The sequence below is a fragment of the Hyperolius riggenbachi genome, chromosome 2 (assembly GCF_040937935.1).
Source record: "Hyperolius riggenbachi isolate aHypRig1 chromosome 2, aHypRig1.pri, whole genome shotgun sequence".
Classification (NCBI taxonomy): domain Eukaryota; kingdom Metazoa; phylum Chordata; class Amphibia; order Anura; family Hyperoliidae; genus Hyperolius; species Hyperolius riggenbachi.
Window position 1 is genome coordinate 212,029,959 of NC_090647.1, and position 21,161 is coordinate 212,051,119.

General features: G+C 41.9%; 1 protein-coding gene across 8 annotated transcripts in view; it reads left to right on the forward strand.

The window, feature by feature from the left end:
- Window positions 1–21,161, forward strand: part of ATP11A (ATPase phospholipid transporting 11A) — a 230,613-nt gene that overhangs the window by 102,264 nt on the left and 107,188 nt on the right. For all 8 annotated transcript variants that reach the window (XM_068268061.1, XM_068268060.1, XM_068268064.1 and 5 more), the window contains exons 3-4: window positions 3,921–4,010; window positions 12,359–12,439. In XM_068268061.1, the coding sequence (XP_068124162.1) occupies window positions 3,921–4,010; window positions 12,359–12,439 (171 nt within the window). The remainder of the gene's footprint in view (window positions 1–3,920; window positions 4,011–12,358; window positions 12,440–21,161) is intronic.

The window sequence follows — 21,161 nt, forward strand, 5'->3', positions numbered from 1 at the left end:
CTCGGGAAAAAGTGAATTGCATATGGGCCAGTGTTTTTTACAGTAATGCTAGTGTCAGGTGTATTTGAATAGCAGCAGTTAGTGTGTGTATTGATTCACGTAAAAAAATTTGTTTGTGTCATCGTGTAAAGCATTTTGCTCTTTTTGTTTCTTAAGTTCCTGGTTTCCTAGCACTTTCCTCACTGCAGAAATAGCTCCATATTTCCTCAGATTTTAAATTGCAGTCTCTGCAATAGAATTAAGTATACTAGTAATCCATAAAGCAGTTACCCTCTCTCCTGAGTAACTTATTGCCGTCAGCAGGGACTACTTAAGGTACTCTAATGTACCTTTTTGGCCAAGACTTAACTTCAGCTGTATCCTTTATGACAGGTGTTCATATTGTGTCACCTCACAGTTTCCAAGCTGTTTGTATGATGAAATAGTTAAGTCGAGCAGAATGTAATAGTACAGCAAAATTGGGGTTTTGTCAAACATTAAAGAGTAGAGTCTTGCTGCCAATTGTTGAAATCAAGTGTTGGCATGTGCTAAAAAAAAATCCAACATGTCCATTTACGCATGTATTCTTTTTGTAGCCAAATTCATCCCCCTTATCACTTGCCAGATCATCTTCTCCTCATTTTGGCAGTGGAAGGTTTTATTTCTGTGCAGGCTGTATGGCGTGGGGGCTGCCGCTTCTAACATAACAACAAAGGCAGTGCCTAATGCTGGTAGTGAGTAATACACACTCTTGTCTTAAGAAGACATCCGGCTAATAAAAATACATTCATAACTGTCACAGTATAATGTTTTCTTTATTGTTTCTAATTATATTACATGTTGCTGTTTTACCTCAGCATTCTGCACTTAAAAATACAATACACGATCCTGTTTTTTCAGATGAATGTATGCACTATGAAATGTTTCTTTGCAAATGGGATTACGAATTAAGTACCTCTACCAACACAATAGACAGTTGAAGCAATGTTTAAAAATATACTTTAACTTCAATATAAAACAATAACTGAAGAAACCTTTTATTTTGAACTTCGTTATACTGTATTGTTTAGGGCTGTTTCACAACGCGGGTGATTCCACAGTGTTTAGTGCTGCAATTGTTGATCGCCGGTGATTGGCAAATCGCTATTGCAGTGGCTCTCTATGGGAGAGTTCAGACTGCAGCGTTTGTGATCACAAAAGTGCCGCATACAGATCTTTGGGAGCGATGGTGACAAATTGCAGCGAAATCAGTGAAGAATCGCAATTTGTGATTTTTCTGCGAATTTCAGTGGGAAACAGCCCTTATCGTTTTTGAAATTTTAAAGATTTTAGAAAGGTCAAACGTTCACCTTGCCCCTCTACAACAGTGCATGTCTGGGTGAACTTATGACCTTTATAAAGACTTAAATATCTCAAAAACTATAACAGATAGAACAATGATTTTTTTTTTGATGGGCACATATACGGCAATAACCAACTATACTAGATGTCGTAAAGGGCTTGGTGATGTCCTTGTCTGGAGAAAACGAATTATGGTATTATTTTCAAAACAAGACATTTTTATTTGTGCTGATTGGTTAATTGCTTAATTTGTTGTTACAAGATCACCTCCAAACTTGATGTCAAGCTAGGGTGTGTACTGCCTCTAGCTACATCAGCCTAGCTTTCACCACACATGATGTCTGAATATAGAAAAGTATGCCGTAATTGTTTGTTGGCAAATAATCAAGACAATGAATAATACCGGAACGGCAGCACTTGAGATGGTTTCTGGGAAACAAAGGATATAAATGTTTAGTTTACTCCTCTGTTGCTTATACATAGCGTGTAATGTTACTATGCACCCTCATTTCTGCTCATGCAGATTTTGGCTATCACATTCTACTAACGCATGTCTAAATTTCAGAGTTTTATATTACTTTGCGTGAAGAAACTGATCATTGAATCAGATACAATGATTATATTTTTATGTTGGAAATGGGTTACGCATAGTCCCAAACATAAAAGTAACCTTGGTCTTGTGTAGTTATTCAGTGCAAGGGTGTTTTTTTCTATGCACACTTGCAAAAAGGGGGCTTGGGAATGTGGAGCACCCGAAATATCAGCTATTAAATTATTGGTAAATATACAGATATACTACTATTATGAAGGGCAAACTATGATAGTAAGATATCGGTGAGACCAATATTTTACTGCAGCTATACCTAACTCTGTTCTCACACAGAACCCTCCTTCTACATGTGCAAAACCCTAACAAGCCCCCCCCCCCGCCTAACCTTAACCACCCCCACCACCCCTGCCAAAGCCCTAACTACCCCCCTCCAATACCTGACCCTAACCCCCCACATACCTAACCCTAGCCACTCCCCTCTGATGCCTAACCTAAACCCCCTGACCCCCAACCTTAGTCTCAGAACACACTCACAGACACGTACACACCTAACCTTAAATCCCTTCTGATGAACGCCTAACCTTAACCAACAGCATCCAATCCACCACCCCCCGCCTTCCCCGACAAAAACACACCACAAAAACGCTAAATCCGTTTATAGCAGGTGCCCACATTTTTGGCTATAAATCATATTTGTATGGGCACCTTGTTTGATCCCCATGAGTCTGCAGTTAATCATCTTCACTACAGGCAGATACGGGAAAAAAACAGACAGTACCAACTGCCATATTTTATAAACACACCCACTAACAATATAATAGCCTTAAAAGTTATATTTATATATATCCCACAATGCAATAAGGTTCACAGACAAGCAGCTGTCAGGGTCATGGCCCTGACATCACACTGTGGGAGGGGAGGGGTTTCACACAATATCAGCCACACAGATGTCTCTGATTATCTATTTGAGTAAGGCCCCGTTCACACTGCACGCGTTTGTGTCCGTTTTTAAGGTACGCGTTTTGTGTGCGTTTTGCGAGGGCCAGAAAAATCAATGCAAAGGTATGGCCCTCGTTCACATATACGCGTGGCAAACGTATGCGTGGCAGAAACGCATAGTTGGATGCATTTCTGTGCGTCGCGCACAGAAACGCATTATAATGAAAGTCAATGGGCGCGCACTAAAAACGCATGGCATGCGTTTTTGTATGCGTATTCGGAGGTGCGTTTCTCGTCGGAAGTGTAGCTGACTCTTCCAGGTATGATCAAAAACGCATAAGGAAAAAACGCATACAAACGCATTACAAAAACGCGTACAAACGCGTACAAACGCATGCGTTTTTCCAGTGCGTTTACTACATGCGTTCTGCACGTTTTCCACACGCACATAATATGAACAGGGCCTAAAGGTTACTATTTCTCATAGCAAAGGGGGTATCGGCTACTGATTGGGATTAAATTCAAACCTGGGTTAAAGTTCCTTTTTACTTCAAGTGAAACATGCATGTCAAAACAATCAGTGATCCCTGACAAACATACACATTATGAAAGTTATACTGTAGTAATTTAGCTCCAATGCATGCCTACAGGACTATGATTGAACACAGCCAACACATACAAAACTGTAAGGAGATGTGGGAGGAGCCAGAGAAAGGAGCTGAAACTTGTTGTTTGTCTAGGAACAGTCAAAAGTTCAGTACTGGTTTTGCAGCCTATTCCTTGTAACTAGTATAGTTGCTGGTTGATGCACTACTGATAAAAGCCCCTCAGGTTTGTTGCAGGTTTGCTTTGTGATATCGCCGGCTGGATTAAAACAAAATTTGTAATGTTATTTCTGTAATGTTAAGCAGTTTAATTATGTCTTATTTTAATTCGGCAACACAGAGAATGGTACCCAGCAATTTTCATCAGCAACAGCTTCATTCTCACCTTGCTGCAGTTTGTATAAAATCTTGCTTTATATATCATTGTGTATTCTATCATTTGTTTGGTCCTCTCAGAAACCCTAATAGATAACATTTGTCTTGAACTTCTCTTCTTTTTCTTTCAGTACACATTCTGGAACTTTGTACCGAAAAACCTATTTGAGCAGTTCCGACGAATAGCAAACTTTTACTTTCTTATTATCTTCCTTGTACAGGTAAGAAGGACAAAATCATGATGCTGCACTGGTTTCACTGCATTGTAGTCTAGTTCTGTGGCTTCACATGTAACTATATACACAGCTTGCGTGGAGGAGAGGGAGGGTGGATGTGTCAGCCTTTTATAAGACACCAAGCACTCTGTATAATTTAGTCTCAGGGAAGTACACTTGGGAGCGCCACATTAATATTTACCAGGTTAAAAAGTTTAAAAAGACATCCTTGATATGTCTTCATATGTCATCATGTAACCAGGATCAATAGTCAACAGTCTCAGACATATCAATATTTTCATAATTCTCAATATTATTTAGTGAAAGGAAAAAATTATTATTCATTTTTTCCAGTATATAGATCCTTGTGAATTTTGTATTGTGGATAAATCTATAGAGAGCAGTACACATGTCTCATGTCAGCTGATTCCTGGAGGTCAGGGCTTGTTTTTTACATTTCCATCTTAACAGATATGAACATAGCTGGTATTTGGAAGCTATAGTCACGCACACACAATTGTCAAAATGTAGGTACTTTTTAGCTAAAGAGAAATACTCCACCTGCTCACGTTGTTACAGATTTCAAGTTTTATAAAAAAAACAAACCCTGTTAATCGTCATGATTTTTCTGTATAAATCGTTGGTTGTTATGATAAAAAATGACAGTTAATTATATCATATAGGAGACACACACAGTGATATTTGAGACGTGAAATTTTGTTTATTGGGTTTACAGAAAGTGCGCAATAATTGTTTAAATAAAATTAGGCAGCTGCATAAATGTGGGCACTGTTGCTATTTTATTCATTCCAAAACCTTTAGAACTATTTATTGGAACTCAAATTGGCTTGTTAAGCTCAGTGACACCTGGCCTACATACACAGGTGAATCCAATTATGAGAAAGAGTATTTAAGGGGGTCAAGTGTAAGTTTCCCTCCTCTTTTAATTTTCTCTGAAGAGTAGCAACATGGGGGTCTCAAAACAATTCTCAAATGACTTGAAGACAAAGATTGTTCACCATCATGGTTTAGGGTAAGGTTACAGAAAGCTGTCTCAGAGATTTCAGCTGTCTCTTTCCACAGTTAGGAACATTTTGAGGAAATGGAAGACCACAGGCTCATTTCAAGTTAAGGCTCGAAGTGGCAGACAAACAAAAATCTCGGATGAACAGAAGCGATGAATGGTGAGAACAGTCAGAGTCAACCTACAGACCAGCACCAAAGACCTACATCATATTGCTGCAGATGGAGTCACTGTGCATCGTTCAACCATTATGCGCACTTTACACAAGGAGATGCTGTATGCTAGAGTGATGAAGAGGAAGCCTTTTCACTGCCCACAGCACGAACAGAGCCACTTGAGGTATGTTAAAGCACATTTGGACAAGCCAGCTTAATTTTGAAATAAGATGCTGTGCACTAATGAAACTAAAATTGAGTTATTTGGGCAGAACAATGGGCGTTATGCATGGAGGAAAAACAACACAGCATTCCAAGAAAAACACCTGCTACCTACATTGAAATATGGGGGTGGTTCCATCATGCTGTGGGGCTGTGTGGCCAGTGCAGGGACTGGGAATCTTGTCAAAGTTGAGGGGCGAACGGATTCAACTCAGTATCAGCAGATTCTGGAGACCAATGTCCAGGAATAAGTGACAAAGCTGAAGCTGCGCCAGGGCTGGATCTTTCAACAAGACAACGACCCTAAACACTGCTCAAATTCCACTAAGGCATTCATGCAGAGGAACATGTACAACGTTCTGGAATGGCCATCCAAGTCCCCAGACCTGAATATAATTGGAAATCTGTAGTGTGAGTTAAACTAGAGATGTTTTGTAAAGAGGAATGGTCCAAAATACCTTCAACCAGAATCCAGACTCTCATTGGATCCTACAGTAAGTGGTTAGAGGCTGTAATTTCTGCAAAAAGAGGATCTACTAAATATTTATTTCATTCCTTTTTTGTGGTGCCCAAATTTATGCACCTGCCTAATTTTGTTTAAACAATTATTGCACACTTTCTTTAAATCCAATAAACTTCATTTCACTTCTTAAATATCACTGTGTGTGTCTCCTATATGATATATTTAACTGACATTTTTTATCGTAACAACCAACGATTTATACAGGAAAATCAAGACAATTAACAAGGTTGCCCAAACTTTCGCACCCCACTGTATATATATTATTATTATTATTATTATTATTTAGTACTTATATAGCGCCGACATATTACGCAGCGCTGTACAGTGTATATATATATATATCTTGTCACTAACTGTCCCTCAAAGGAGCTAACAATCTAATCCCTACCATTGCCATATGTCTATATTATGTAGTGTAAGTACTGTAGTCTAGGGCCAATTTTTAGAGGGAGCCAATTAACTTATCTGTATGTTTTTGGAATGTGGGAGGAAACCGGAGTGCCCGGAGGAAACCCACGCAGACACGGAGAGAACATACAAACTCTTTGCAGATAGTGCCCTGGCTGGGATTCGAACCGGGGACCCAGTGCTGCAAGGCGAGAGCGCTAACCACTACGCCACCGTGCTGTATTTATTATACTTATTATACTTATTTATATGAGTGCCATTGCATTAAAATAAATAATCCTGTTTTGATCTGATGGTCCAGTGTCTATACTGTATAGCATGCAATAATACCCAGTATGTACCCGTGATACAGCCTTATTTGCTTATTAGCACATGATCTTTTTTTCCACCCTCACAAAGCATCATAACCAGTGATGATGAACACAGAAGCTACTTGGGCAGGCTTGCGGCCCAGTGGGGTTGCTTGGTAATTAGAGGGGGTGTTTATGTTACTATAGTATATGATTATCTGATCAGATAACAACTTTCTTCTGGGTAACTGGGTAGGTGGAGCTTTCATCTTACCCATTTATCTAAGTGTACAACATAATAAAAAAAAACTGTTAAAACTGTTTAAGTTTCATGAAACAGATCACTTTATGGATCCACTGCCATCCTTTTGTTGGTAGACGACTTAGGGATTTGTCTTCCAGGACCCATTAGGCATTTTCATTCTTCTTCATTTTTTTCTGAAATCTTGATAGCAAAGTGGCACTCTGCACAATTTGCCTTAAAGGACAACTGTAATAAGATGGATATGGAGGCTGCCATATTTATTTCCATTTAAGTAATACCAGCTGCCTTACTATCCTGCTGATCCTCTGTCGTAATACTTTAAAGAGACTCCGTAACAAAAATTGTATCCTGTTTTTTATCATCCTACAAGTTCCAAAAGCTATTCTAATGTGTTCTGGCTTACTGCAGCACTTTCTGCTATCACAGTCGCTGTAATAAATCAATGTATCTTTCCCCTGTCAGACTTGTCGGCCTGTGTCTGGAAGGCTGCCAAGTTCTTCAGTGTTGTGGTTCTGCTATGAACTCCCCCTTCCAGGCCCCTCTATGCACACTGCCTGTGTATCATTTAGATTAGGGCAGCTTCTCTTTTCTCTCTTATATTTTACAAGCTGGATAAATCGTCCTCTGAGCTGGCTGGGCTTTCACATACTGAGGAATTAGACAAGGACAAAGCTGTTTGCAGGAAGAAAAGAGCAGCCTGAAACTTCAGTGCATGAGAACAGGGGGAAAGAAACACACAAATGATCTCTTGAGATTCAAAAGGAAGGCTGTATACAGCCTGCTTGTGTATGGATGTATTTTCTATGTGTGGACATACTGTACATCAACCTACTTCCTGTTTTGGTGGCCATTTTGTTTGTTTATAAACAAACTTTTTAAAACTGTTTTTAACCACTTTTAATGCGGCGAGGAGCGGCGAAATTGTGACAGAGGGTAATAGGAGATGTCCCCTAACGCACTGGTATGTTTACTTTTGTGCGATTTTAACAATACAGATTCTCTTCAAGACATAGCCCCTGAACAAGCATGCAGCAGATCAGATGTTTCTGACAGTATTGTCAGATCAAGATTAGCTGCATGCTTGTTTCTGGTGTTATTCAAACATTACTACAGCCAAATAGATCAGCAGGGCTGCCAGGCAACTGGTATTGTTTAAAAGGAAATAAATATGGCAGCGTCCATATTATTCTCACTTCAGTTGTCCTTTAAAGAGAACCCGAGGTGTGTTTAAAGAATGTTATCTGCATATAGAGGCTGGATCTGCCTATACAGCCCAGCCTCTGTTGCTATCCCAAACCCCACTAAGGTCCCCCTGCACTCTGAAATCCCTCATAAATCACAGCCGTGCTGTGAGGCTGTGTTTACATCTGTAGTGTCAGTCTCAGCTGCTCCCCCGCCTCCTGCATATCTCCGGTCCCTGCCCCCGTCCCTTCCCTCCAATCAGCAGGGAGGGAAGGGATGCAGGCGGAGACTGGAGTTCTGCAGGAGGCGGGGAGAGCAGCAGACTGACACTATAGAGATAAACACAGCCAGCTCTGACAAGCTGTTTGTCAGCAGCGTGGCTGTGATTTATGAGGGATTGCAGAGTGCAGGGGGACCTTAGGGGGGTTTGGGATAGCAACAGAGGCTGGGCTGTATAGGCAGATCCAGCCTCTGTATGCAGATAATAATCTTCAAACCCACCTCGGGTTCTCTTTAAACTCCGTTGGCACTTAAAGGACAACTAAAGCAAGAGGGATATGGAGGCTGCCATATTTATTTCCTTATAAGCAATACCAGTTGCCTGGCTATCCTGCTAATGTTCTGCCTCTAATACTTTTAGCCATAGACCCTGAACAAGCATGCAGCAGATCGGGTGTTTCTGACATTACTGTCAGATCTTACAAGTTTAACTGCATGCTTGTTTCTGGTGTTATTCATATACTTCTATATACTTCTACAGCCAAATAGATGAGCAGGGCTGCCAGGTAACTGGTTTAGTTTAAGAGGAAATAGATATGGCAGCCTCCATATTCTTCTCATTAAAGTTGTCCTTTAAGACTCTGCCGATTCCTCCATCTTCTTTTTTTTTTCAATCTTCAACCAAAGTTATGTAGCTCTGCAGGCTGTTTATATATATTTTTAAAGATTCTTTATTTATAAGCACAAAATAGTACAGCACCAATATATCCAAACATCATCAAAGCACATTGCATCCATCTAGCGCACCTAGAACAAAACGGGCAGCGAACCAATGCCACCGGCTTTAAATACAGATAAAATACAACTTAAACATAGTTTGAATATAGTTTACAAATCAGGCAGAATACCCAGCTAGATATGTACTACCATCATAGTCTACGTGTGTCTCTAATTTTCACATGGCTACCTCCATGTGAAGGCTGTTTATATTTATACATTTGTGAGTTACAGCAGTGACATCATTGACTGAAAGGCACAGGATGCAGCTGAAAATGGCAGAGGGAGATCCACATGCCACAGAGTCACTTCCTGCTCCTCATCAGCTCACATGTTGGTCATGCAGCTGATCTAGCAGAATATGCCGATTTGTCACTGGTTATTTAAGATAAACAAGAAAAATAAACAAATTTGAGATGAGCAATATATCCATCACTATTATTATTACATTATGGGATACATCTGCACTAAAAAATAGGACTTAAAATAAATGTTAACAACTTTTATTGACTCAACCTCATAGTAATAAAAACATACGAGGTGATGTTACATATAATGGCTTGTCTGACTTATCTATCTCAGTAACTGCCTGACAAATAGTCACTGGAAGAAATGCAAACAAATCTGCTTGTGTTCATAGAAACACAGAAGCAATCAAGTAATATGTGAATGTTCTATCAAAAATTCATTTTAAGGAAGCTTTCCAGCTGAGATTCATTGTGCATGATAACATATAAAAGTGTATTTGCATAAAAGTACAACATAATTCAATAATATATAAGCTGCTGCATTGCTCCACAAAAATTACTTTAAAGGACACCTGAAGTGGGAAGGATATGGAGTTTGCCTTATTTATTTATTTTTAAACAATACAAAATGCCTGCTGCCCTGCTGATCCCCTGCCTCTAATACTTTATACATAAACTCTGAATAAGCATGCAGAACAGGTATGTCCGATTTAAGTCCTACTAGATTAGCTGCATGCTTGTTTCAGATGTGTGATTCAGACATTACTGAAGCCAGAAAGATCAGCAGGACTGCCAGGCAACTGGAATTGTTTAAAAAGATATAAATATGGCAGCCTCCATATTCCTCTCACTTCAGTTGTCTTTCAACCACTTCACTCCACGGACTGTTTTACCTTTTCCGCAAAGAACAATTTTCACCTCTCAGAGCGCTCCTCCTATTCATTTGGCAATAACTTTATAACTACTTACCACACTTAAATGATCTATATCTTCACCACAAATTAGGCTTTGTGTGTGTGTGTGGGGGGGGGGGGGGGGCAATAGCTTTATTTTCTATACATTTTAAAAGGATACAAGGACAAAATACACAACTCCATTTTTAACCTCTATCAGTTTAAAATATACAATGCTGCTGTAGATTATAGCTATTTGCCTATTTGTCCTGGTTATCACAACATTTAAATTATGTCCATAGTACACTGTATGGTGACAATATTTTATTGAAAATAAAGGTGTATTTGTTCTCGTTATAATATATCAATAATTGCAGCCACTATTTGCAAAAATAGCAGTAATATTCCCTGAAATATAGAAATAATGGGAATAAAGTGGTAGAGGGTAAGAAAAGTACTGGGTGTGGGAAATAGAAATACACATAGGGCTGATTCGCTTTTTATAGTTTGAATAAAGGACAAAAAAGCCTATCACTGTACAGTCTCAGTTTCTCTTCCAGCTCCTGTCACTCACAACACTGACTGACGGCAATCTGAAGTGTCAGATCTGCTGGGGAGAAGCAAAACACTTACTGGCTGTAACAATGATCATTCTGTAATAGAAAGGCTAGATTTTGCTCAGAGAACACTTGTTCCCGTTCACCAATTACTGACCAGTAATTCTCCTGGGGGGGGGGGGGGGGGTGGCCCGCTGTGCGCATTTGTGTGCATGCGTAATGGCGACAGAATGAACTGACTCATGTGTACATCATGTTTACAGCAAAGTGCCACAAACAGGGTGTATGTATGCATCAGCATTGCAGGAAACAGTTAAGGAATGGAAAAATAATGAGCTTATTGTTCATTTTCATTATACAAGCTACAGTATTATCATTACAAATTCCTTAATAATTTTTGAAGCAATGTGGAACAAAACATCAGGCACCCTGACAGGCTGAATTTAGCACATCCAATACAGCACTATACTGTAGCTATGTGTAATAGCATTTACAAACACCAAGCAGACCGGCAGAATAGAACATGGGATACAGAGAGCACTGTGGTAGATGGACAGCAGGCTTCTCATTAAAGGGGAACTTCAGCCTAAACAAACATACTGCCATTAAGTTAAATTAGTTATGTTAATAAAAAATAGATAGGTAATATAATCTCTTACCCACCCTGTTTTAAAAGAACAGGCAAATGTTTGTGATTTCATGGGGGCAGCCATCTTTTTCATGGGGACAGCCATCTTTTTGGTTGAAAGGAGGTGACAGGGAGCATGAGACACAGTTCCAACTGTCCTGTGTCCTGATCACCCCTCCCTGCTGCGTGCGCTAGGCTTCAAATCTCAAATTCAAAATTTAAACAAAAATGTTTGCACCAAAACAGCAGAACAAGAACAACATTAAAAATCCCATCGTGCTTTTCACAGCATCAGGGGAAAAAATGCCCTGGCAGATTTCTTCTGTGCAGCTAAAACTGGGGCTTGGGTAAGAAAAACAAAGTTCTGATGCTGTGAAACTTAAAGAAAAACCAAGCCTTTTCAGTGCTGCTGCGTAGATTTTTAGTCTGGAGGTTCACTTTAAGGTAATAGAGAAGGTGTGGACCAAGCCAGCTCTGCCCTCCATGCAGCCCTTTATATCAGCTGGAAGGAGCAGCCAGTGGCGTAGCTAAGGAGCTGAGGGCCCCGATGCAAGTTTTACTATGGGGCCCCCCCAAGCACTCTATACATAACAATTGATACGGCGCACCAAAACCTGCCAATGGCGACTACAGTGTCAGGGGTGCAAGAGGGGGATGGGGAACAGTGTGTTAATGATTACTACTATTCAAAGTATCTATAGAAGTGATTATTATGAGCACAGGGCCAATACAGAGCTAATACTGTATTTGAGGGAGGGCCCTTCGGGGCCCCTCTGGCCCAAGGGCCCCGATGCGGTCGCTACCTCTGCACCCCCTATTGCTACGCCCCTGGGAGCAGCCAGAGCTTATATCTACACAGCTTGCTTTGGGAGCAGAGGTGAAAACAGAATCTGATGCTGAATATCTCTGCAAAGAAGTGTATAGTATGTTTTAATCATGTGTTCACTCTTTTGTGTTTTACAGCTTATTATTGACACCCCGACAAGCCCGATAACCAGTGGTTTACCTCTCTTCTTTGTAATCACTGTGACTGCAATAAAACAGGTAACTAATGCAGATGTACTTTTAAAAACAGATCTGCTATTTAGAGAAGCATGGTTCGAATGTGAATTAATTATATTATTATTTTGTATTTATATAGCAGTGACATCTTCCACCATGTGTACTTTCATGTAACACTAAGTGTCCCTCTGAGGAACTCACATTCTAATCTCTACCATAATGTATAATGTCCCTATCAAAATCTAAGCCCATTTTTAGTGGGTAGAACCAATTCACTTATAAGTATAATTTTGGGGATATGGGAAGGAACAGGAGTGCTGGTAAAAACTTCCTGCAAATGAACACCTGGCACCCGCAGTTCTGTAGGACCTAGGTTCTCAACGTGTGGTACGCGTACCCCAGGGGGTACTTCTGATGGTTCCAGGGGGTACTCGGGCTTTATATACTTAACCAAGAATAACAAATTTAGAGTTGTAGAAAATGATACATCCTATTTAAACAACACCAAATTAGTGTTTAGCTATTTAAAAGCAATAGTAAAGACTTGTAAATAGTTTAGAACCAATTATCATGTACTAGCTTTAAATATATATTTGTCAAGGGGTACTTGTGATAATGTTTACTATGCTAAGGGGTACTTGGTGAGTACAGGGTTTTAAAAGGGGTACATACCAATAAAATGTTGAGAAACACTGGGACATAGAGCTGTCCACTATGCCACCATTTGTAACTTATACCTTTCTTTTTTTTTTGTCGTTTAAAAAGCTTTCATAGCAAAACATTTGAAGAGTGTTTTATACATGTATGAGTACTGTTGTTTGTAGGGATTTGGACTGGATCCCTTGGGTGACAGTTTGGGACTGAGTTCTGTAAAGACTTGTTGCTAGCCTGCAAGCTATCAATGTTTTCTGCTGCTATAGATGAGGTGTAGGGACTGGGCACTGTGCACAACAGAGCAGGAAGGCTAAGGTGGGGAACAGTGACCTCTGCCTGTGCTCAGCTGAGATGATCCGGCAGTCTAGACCTCTTGGCGTCGCATTGATCTGCAATGCAGGTTCTAGATTCTTGACAATCTGCCTCAGCCGAGAATCATCTAGCATTTGTATGCCCCCTGAAGCCTTGTACACACAGCAGTCAGGGCCGCCTCTGCTGAGAATCTAGCGTGTGTACAGTGGCCCCTGATCCCTTTTGATGCGTCGGTGAGATGTCAGACTGTGCTGAGTGCAGGCTGAGCACATTTTTCTCTTACTCACCTGCTCTATGCTGCTCCATCATGCACCATACCTGCTCTCCTACTTCCTCCATAGCCAAGGCCGGATTTATACTTTTTTTGCCCCTAGGCCAACTTTCTTGCAGCTCCCCTTCCATGTGTAGCACCCGCTCCTATTTCCTGTGCAGACCTCTCTTCCATGTCTAACATTCATATACAGAAGCAGTTTTAATTATATACAAATCCCTTAGGCTGTAGCTCCCTATTTCTATCTGTTGCTCCTTATTTGCAACCCCCCTATTCAATTTGCAGCAACCCCTCTTCCATGTTCAGCCGCCCCTAAGCCGGCTGCTGCCCAAGGCCCGGGCCTTTGAGGCCTTTCTAGAAATCCAGCCCTGTCCATAGCAGCAGAATATGTCTGTACAGAACTCTGCCCCAAACTATGGGCCGGAAAATCAAGTCCTGATGCCTGCGGGCACCAGTCCTCATACATGTGTAGAGGCTTAAGGCTAGCCATTCATGATCCAGTCTTGGTTGTTCAATGTTACCATCTCCATGTAGTATAACAGCTTATTAAAACAATTCTTTCCGGTTGCTTTAGAGGTCATATATTTAGGACCTCAGTATGGCACCTCCCTCCTTTCCAATAAATGCTGTTGCTCTGCATAGCTGTGATGATCCGCTCAGCTGGCTGCACAGGCAGACAGCTGTTTGTCCATTCCTCTAGTCTGTGGGCTGCAGGTCTCTGGAACAGAGACCTGTCTTTCCATTGCAAGTTTCTGGTCTGTTCTCTTGCTGGGGAATTTGCATACATTCGTTATGCAAATCCCCTACCTACCTTCTTTGATGACTGGCACTATAAGAGCTTTATGTTTCCCAGAAGGCTTTGCTGGTCATTTCCTTTCCATGGTCTGTTCCTGATGGACACTGCTGGAGTGTCAGCCATTGCTATCTAGTATAGTTAATTCCTGGGGGTTGCTTTAGGCTCCCCTTCTAGCCCAGTCAGGTTGTATTATCTGTATTGCCTGTTCTGTCTTGTCTTGCCTGTTGCCATTGTCCTGTTCCAAAGGTGGTCGACAGGAAATGGTTCTGATCTCTGTTCTTGGAGTATAGCTGGTGCAGCGGTTGCTACCAGCTATCTCTTCTGTTCTGTCTCCTGGGATCGCGCTAGCTACTTTTCGCTAGCGCTGGGGATCCTTCTGTTCTGTCTTCTGGGATCGCGCTAGCTACTTTTCGCTAGCGCTGGGGATCCTTCTGTTCTGTCTCCTGGGATCGCGCTAGCTACTTTTCGCTAGTGCTGTGGATCCTATCTCTCGTTTGTCCCTGTTTTCGTGTGTCTGTCTTGTCCGCTAAGCTTGCTGGAGGCTCGGTGAGGTAACCGTTAAGCAAGCGCTCGCGTCCTCTGTTTCATGTTTGTCTGTTAATGGTTAGTTAGGCGTGCTTGTCTCTATTGTGCTTATCACGTGGAGATCGCGCATAACCGCATGCACTGTTGCGAATGAGTGCGGTGTTCGCGGTTAGCTAGCGTTTGTTATTTTCCGTATTTTCTCATTGTATTATTTGCTGTGCCTTTGCTACCCTCGTATTCTATTCTGATCTGCCTTGTGTCACGTCTGGCGATCGCACCTCTCGCGATCACGTTCCTATTTCATATCTGCTGTTGTGTGTGCGCGGTTGCGGGGTAGGGACTGGATTGGCGCACACACATACAACCTGTCCCTTTGCTCGCTCATTCGCAATCGCCTCTCTTGCGATTGCGTTCTGTGCTTCGTACAATTCCTGTCTGGCACTTGTGGAGGTACAGAGGATTGGTTCCTCTGCACTCCCCAGCGCCATCTGCCGACAGGAATTTCCCTCTACAGGTGCGTAGCACCTTTTGCTGGGTGCCTGCAAATATACGCTTGTGGAGGATTTCCGCCGTGTCAGCGCACGCGTTGTGCGCTGATCACGGAGAAAGTTCCACAATCGTTACAGAATGACCAGCCCAACCCAAAACCCCAGTGTAGACGGAATTTCCGATTTGTACGATTTTGTCGAATATGGCTCTTGTACCTTTAAGAGATTTAAAAAACTTGAACCTGAATCAGCAGACGAATTTTTGTCTGAGTGTACGAAACTGTTAGCGAACCCTGAATTCCAATGCACCCCAGTGTCTACCTGGGCCCCCCAAATGGTCTACATTCTGTTGGGGGGCGAAATGTCAATGTGGGGTTATGATGTGTTAGATCATACCACCCTGAGTCAAAGACCCCTGGAATTCTTGGCCTTTTTAATTCACAATTGGCTGAGATTACCTCAATTACCATACCCCCTTAATGAGTTATTGTCAGCAGCTCAATCAGCTGTTCCATCTACTCTTTCATCCATAAAGCAGCCATCCAAAGCCTCTAAAGCCCAATCTACACGATACGATTCTTTATACGATTCAATTACGATTCTATTTACGATCGGATTAAATCCGACATGTCCGATCAGGATTCGATTCAATTCAATTTGATTTGCCATTGTTTTGCAATGGCAAATCGAATTGAATTGAATCGTATCCTGATCGGACATGTCGGATTTAATCGGATCGTAAATAGAATCGTAATCGAATCGTATAAAGAATCGTATCGTGTAGATTGGGCTTTAGTCTAAACGTAAAAGATCTAGGAAGGCTTCCCAGCGGAAAGATCCGTTGCCCATGGCAACCACAGATAGAGAGGTTATTTCTGTCAAGTCTGAAATGGGCAAAACCATGCAGTATGATAATGATGTTCATAATGCATCTGCTGATCAGTTTCCAGGTTTTTTGCCCCAATCCAAAGCTTATGTGGATCCTGCTATAGGTAGGATCGCACACTACATTAAAGCAGTTAAAAAATCTGTTCTTGTTCCTGAACTCCACCCCTATGGAGATTATCTGGATACTGGCCTGTTTGAACCCCCATTTGCTTCCTGGGATGTTGGGGCCTTGCTGGAGGAATTCGATTTTGATTGGAAAGCCTTTTGCGATTTTTACATCGCAAAAAGCGAAGATGTCTTGAATGCTTGTCTTGATTCTATGTACCTTCTGATTGATTCCGATGAATGTGACAAGGATGATGTGGATCTGGTGATCTATGTATGGCAAACGATTTTGGATGAGTTGCACACACACCAACCAATTGATTCCAATAAAGAGACATCGTTGTCGGATGATTGTTCCTGCCTTTCTGGGGTAAAGCATGAGAGTCTTGACTTTGTGCAATCTGAAATGAATGAGTATGCCGCTGTGGTTGATTCCTGTGCGAATCCTGAAGGATTCTCTCCTGACAGTGTGCAGTTTGAATCTGTGCGATCTGATGCCTGTTTCTCGGATGTTCCTGCAGATTGTGATCGGCATGAGTCTGCCGGTTTCCTCAAGGATGTGTGGGATCCTTTGTCATTTAGAAACAGATCTTTGAGATCTTCCATCTGTGACCCTGCTATGGGGAAAGTTTCTCGACTGTGCAGCGTCAAAAGTAAAATTAATATGCCTAATAAAGTTTATCCTGTTGATGTCGCTATTTCTTCTGCAAATGATTCCCTGTCTCACCCTGTTCTCACCTGTAAGGGCCCGTTGCCTGGAGACAGTTGCTCCAGTGTTTCGGTCCTAGATGCCTTGCAGTCTGCTCCGCAGATCGCGGAGGTTTGCGCTATGGAAGCATCAGTTTCACAACCTAAAGTGAATTTTGATTCGCAGGTTTTGCGTTCTGATTCCTCGGATTCGACATTGTTAGCCGAATCTAAGAGTGAGACAGCGCTTCGGTTTTGCGAATCTGATGCTGAACCTTCTTTGCCTTATTCAGAGACGCTTTCTCTGAGCCTGCCCTGTACCATGAATAACAAAACGATGTCCAATCACACTGACATTTGGGAGTCCCTTTCTTGCTTTGAAGAAAGTTCTGACTCTCCACCCTGTACTCTGGATGAGTCAATATTGCCTTGTACAATATCTCCTGCTCTGCCCCTAGAGGCTCGTCTAGGTATTGCTGCTATTTTTACCTGTCTTTCTGCAGTTTTGGAGTTGCAAGCTAGTTTGACTACTACGCAGAATTCTGGGTGCAGCGAGATTAAAGTTAGGGAGTCAGTGTGTGGTCCAGTGAATATTCCTGTATGTTCCACTCATGATGATGATATTCAGTCTCAGTTTATGGTGGAACCTTCCCTGGGACATCTGCCCTGTTCTCAAAATAAAGTTCCAGTTTTGCCCTGTAACATGGATAGTACAGAATCCTTCTTAGACAACTTGAAAAATGATGTTCCTGAGGTCTTGTTTGATGATCTGAAGGTCTCCGAGTTCCTCCCAAAGGGTGCAGAACTTGTAGGAGATGTCTCCTTCCCCCCAGGTCCTTCTGAGGTGTTGCCCACTTCAGTAGGCATTGCTGCCTTGCTGACTACTTTTGCAGCTCTTGTGGAGCTTCATTCATGTGTAGTCAATGATGATATTACAGTTACAGAAAATTCTGAATTTGAGTCCGAGTCTTCTTTTGAAAGACCAGTACCTGTGACCTTTACTCGTGATGATTTTCTGCCTGGTACTGGTTTTGGTCTTGTTGTGTCGGACTCTGAGGTTGGCAGTTCCCCGACATGTCCTGAGGTTTCTTTTTTTTTAAATCAGCCTTTATTAAACATTATATATCAAATACAGACTTTGATTTGAAACAGCATAACAATGAATGCAGCAAGAAGACCCCTTAAACATATGACGTATATTACATATAAATCAATATTTAACCATGTGGGCAACCCACCCTCCCCATCTCCATAACCACGTCCCAATACAGTACTTCTCATGTACAGAATACCTTTTTGAGAGATACCACACAACCCAGTACCTAAATAACTACTCTTAAATAGGCTAAACTTACATTATATAATGCCACCAAATAGCCTGTCTTGAATTAAAGAGAAGTCAGGTAACCCAGGAGTTTCTAACCAGCCTATCCAAATTTTTTCAAATTTATGGGATGCATTTCTGTGGGCGTATATAAGCTTCTCCATTTTTAAGTATGCGTTCACCTGTTTAATCCACATATCTACCGTCGGGGGGCTTGGGTCCTTCCATTTCATTAAGATCAGTTTCCTAGCTTGAAATAGCAGGCGATGTACCATAATTTGAGTGTGCTCCTGTAATTTTGGCTCAGAAGATAAGCCCAAAATACAAGCTTGCACTGACCTTTCGGAGCGCTGCTTAGTAACCACGTCAATCAAATCGAGAACCTCCCCCCAGTATCTGTGTAATTTGGGACAGCGCCATAACATATGTAGTAGGTCCCCATGATCTCTACTACACCTAGAACAGGTTGGGTCCTGTCTATATTTCATGGAGAAGAGTCGTTTAGGGGTTAATAAATTTCTGTGAAGAATATTTAATTGTGACAATTTCTGAGAGGCATTGGTAGAGACCATGGGGACATTTTGAAGGATCTCAGTCCAATCTTCTATTGATAATTCACCCAGATCTTGTGTCCATTTCTCATAGCAACTAAGAGGGAACCTCCTCAAAAATAGTCCAAGGATCAGAGAATAGCAAGTTGAAATAAAACCACTACGCCCATCGTATTGACTAACAAAATTAAAGACAGGAGATGGTTGTAAACGTAGAGGGCGCAGAGAGCGCTGTTTTCTAACTGCATGTTTTAATTGCATATACTGGAACTGTAATATTAGCGAGTTAGGTTTCTGGAGGAGTTGTACAATTTCTGGAAAAGGTTTCACTTCCTCTTCATTTAACACCTGGACCAATGAGGAGATCCCCCCCCTGGCCCAATCTGACAGGAACGTCAGATGCGAAAATTCCTCTAACCGGGCTGTAGCATTAAGTGGGGTATAGTTTGTAATCCCTACAATATCTTGCATAAGTCGCACCCTGTTCCAAATCTTTTGCATTAGCATAAAGCAAGGTACCTTTCCCCCCGAAAGTCCACATACTCCAGCCTCCAAGGCTGCATATATTGAGCTAGATTTAAGAACGTAGTTTAATAACTTTCTACTTGAATCAAATAACTCCTCATTCCCCCAACCCACCAAATGTTGTAGCTGAGAGGCTAGGTAGTAAACCCAAGGATTGGGTACCGCCAAACCTCCCTCCTCTTTAGAATACTGCAGATGCTGCAACTTAATTTTTACTCTTCCTTGTCCCCAAATAAAATCCCTAAACATCCTGTCCAGGGTTTTAAATAATTTAAGACGGAGCCATGTTGGAGCATTATGTAGAGGGTAAAGCAGCTGCGGCATAGTAACCATCTTTATCAAATTTATGCGGGCTACAGGTGAGAGTGGCAACTTGGCCCATGTTTTTAATTTTTGTCGAATTTTAGTAAGCAGGGGAGTTATGTTCAGAGTCTCGTAAGATTCAATATTGGAAGATATCATTATACCTAAGTACTTGAAGGAGTTCACCTTTTGTATTTGCGTGCATGAGCTTGGCAATATAGTGTCAATCTTGTCAAGGAGCAATAATGATAATTTGTCCCAATTGACAACAAGGCCAGAGAATTTACCAAATATTAAAAGGGTATGCATTACATTTTCCAATGAACTAGAGGAGTCTTGCAAAAAGAGCAGTGTATCGTCAGCGTATAAAGCGACTTTTTCCTCAATATCCCCGTATCTAAACCCCTTTATCAATTCATTGGATCTAATCAATTCAGCTAGGGGTTCTATGGCTACTGCAAACAGCAGAGGCGACAGGGGACAACCCTGCCTTGTGCCTCTGCCTATGTCCTGAGGTTTCTCCTGTACTAGTGTACCCCGATGTGCTCTGTGACCCAGAAAGCCCAAGTGTGCCTCGGTTACCAGCGTACTCAAATGCTTCCTCGGTGGAGACATGTTCTGATATAGCCTGCCTGCTTGCATGCCCAGAAGTGGTCCCTGAAAGTCCTGATCTTGATGGGTGTCCTGCTAATTTTGAGTCTGGAATGATCATAGGTTCCATAGGGGTTCTTGGTGGTTCTCCATGTGAGCCTGGTGAGCGTTCTTGCTTCTTGGGATCTCTGCGGAGCTTCAAGGCGTTCTGGGAGATTCCGGGAAAGGTTTTGCTTGGTGCCCTGAATACAATCAGCAATGGCTTTGGTGTTGTAAGGGACACTTCGAACAGGTATTGTGGCAGGTTTGGTATTCTTGGACGCTCCTTGGAAGGTGGTGGGTATTGTCTGGAGGGTGTCGATGGCTTCTTCTCTGGTGTCCACAGTCCTGATGGGTGTTACGCTGAGACTTGTAGTGCTGATGGGCATGTTTCGGTGGCTTCTGCTTCCGATGAGGTCGGTTTCGGATGGACTGACTCTGGAATTGGTCCTTGTCGGGCTGTCCCGACCTTCATGAGTCTTCAGTTAGAGTTTTGTGATTATACCAGTTTTGAGGGATGTCTGGAATCCATCCCTAGAGGGGGGGGGGGGGGGGGTACTGTGATGATCCGCTCAGCTGGCTGCACAGGCAGACAGCTGTTTGTCCATTCCTCTAGTCTGTGGGCTGCAGGTCTCTGGAACATTGCAAGTTTCTGGTCTGTTCTCTTGCTGGGGAATTTGCATACATTCGTTATGCAAATCCCCT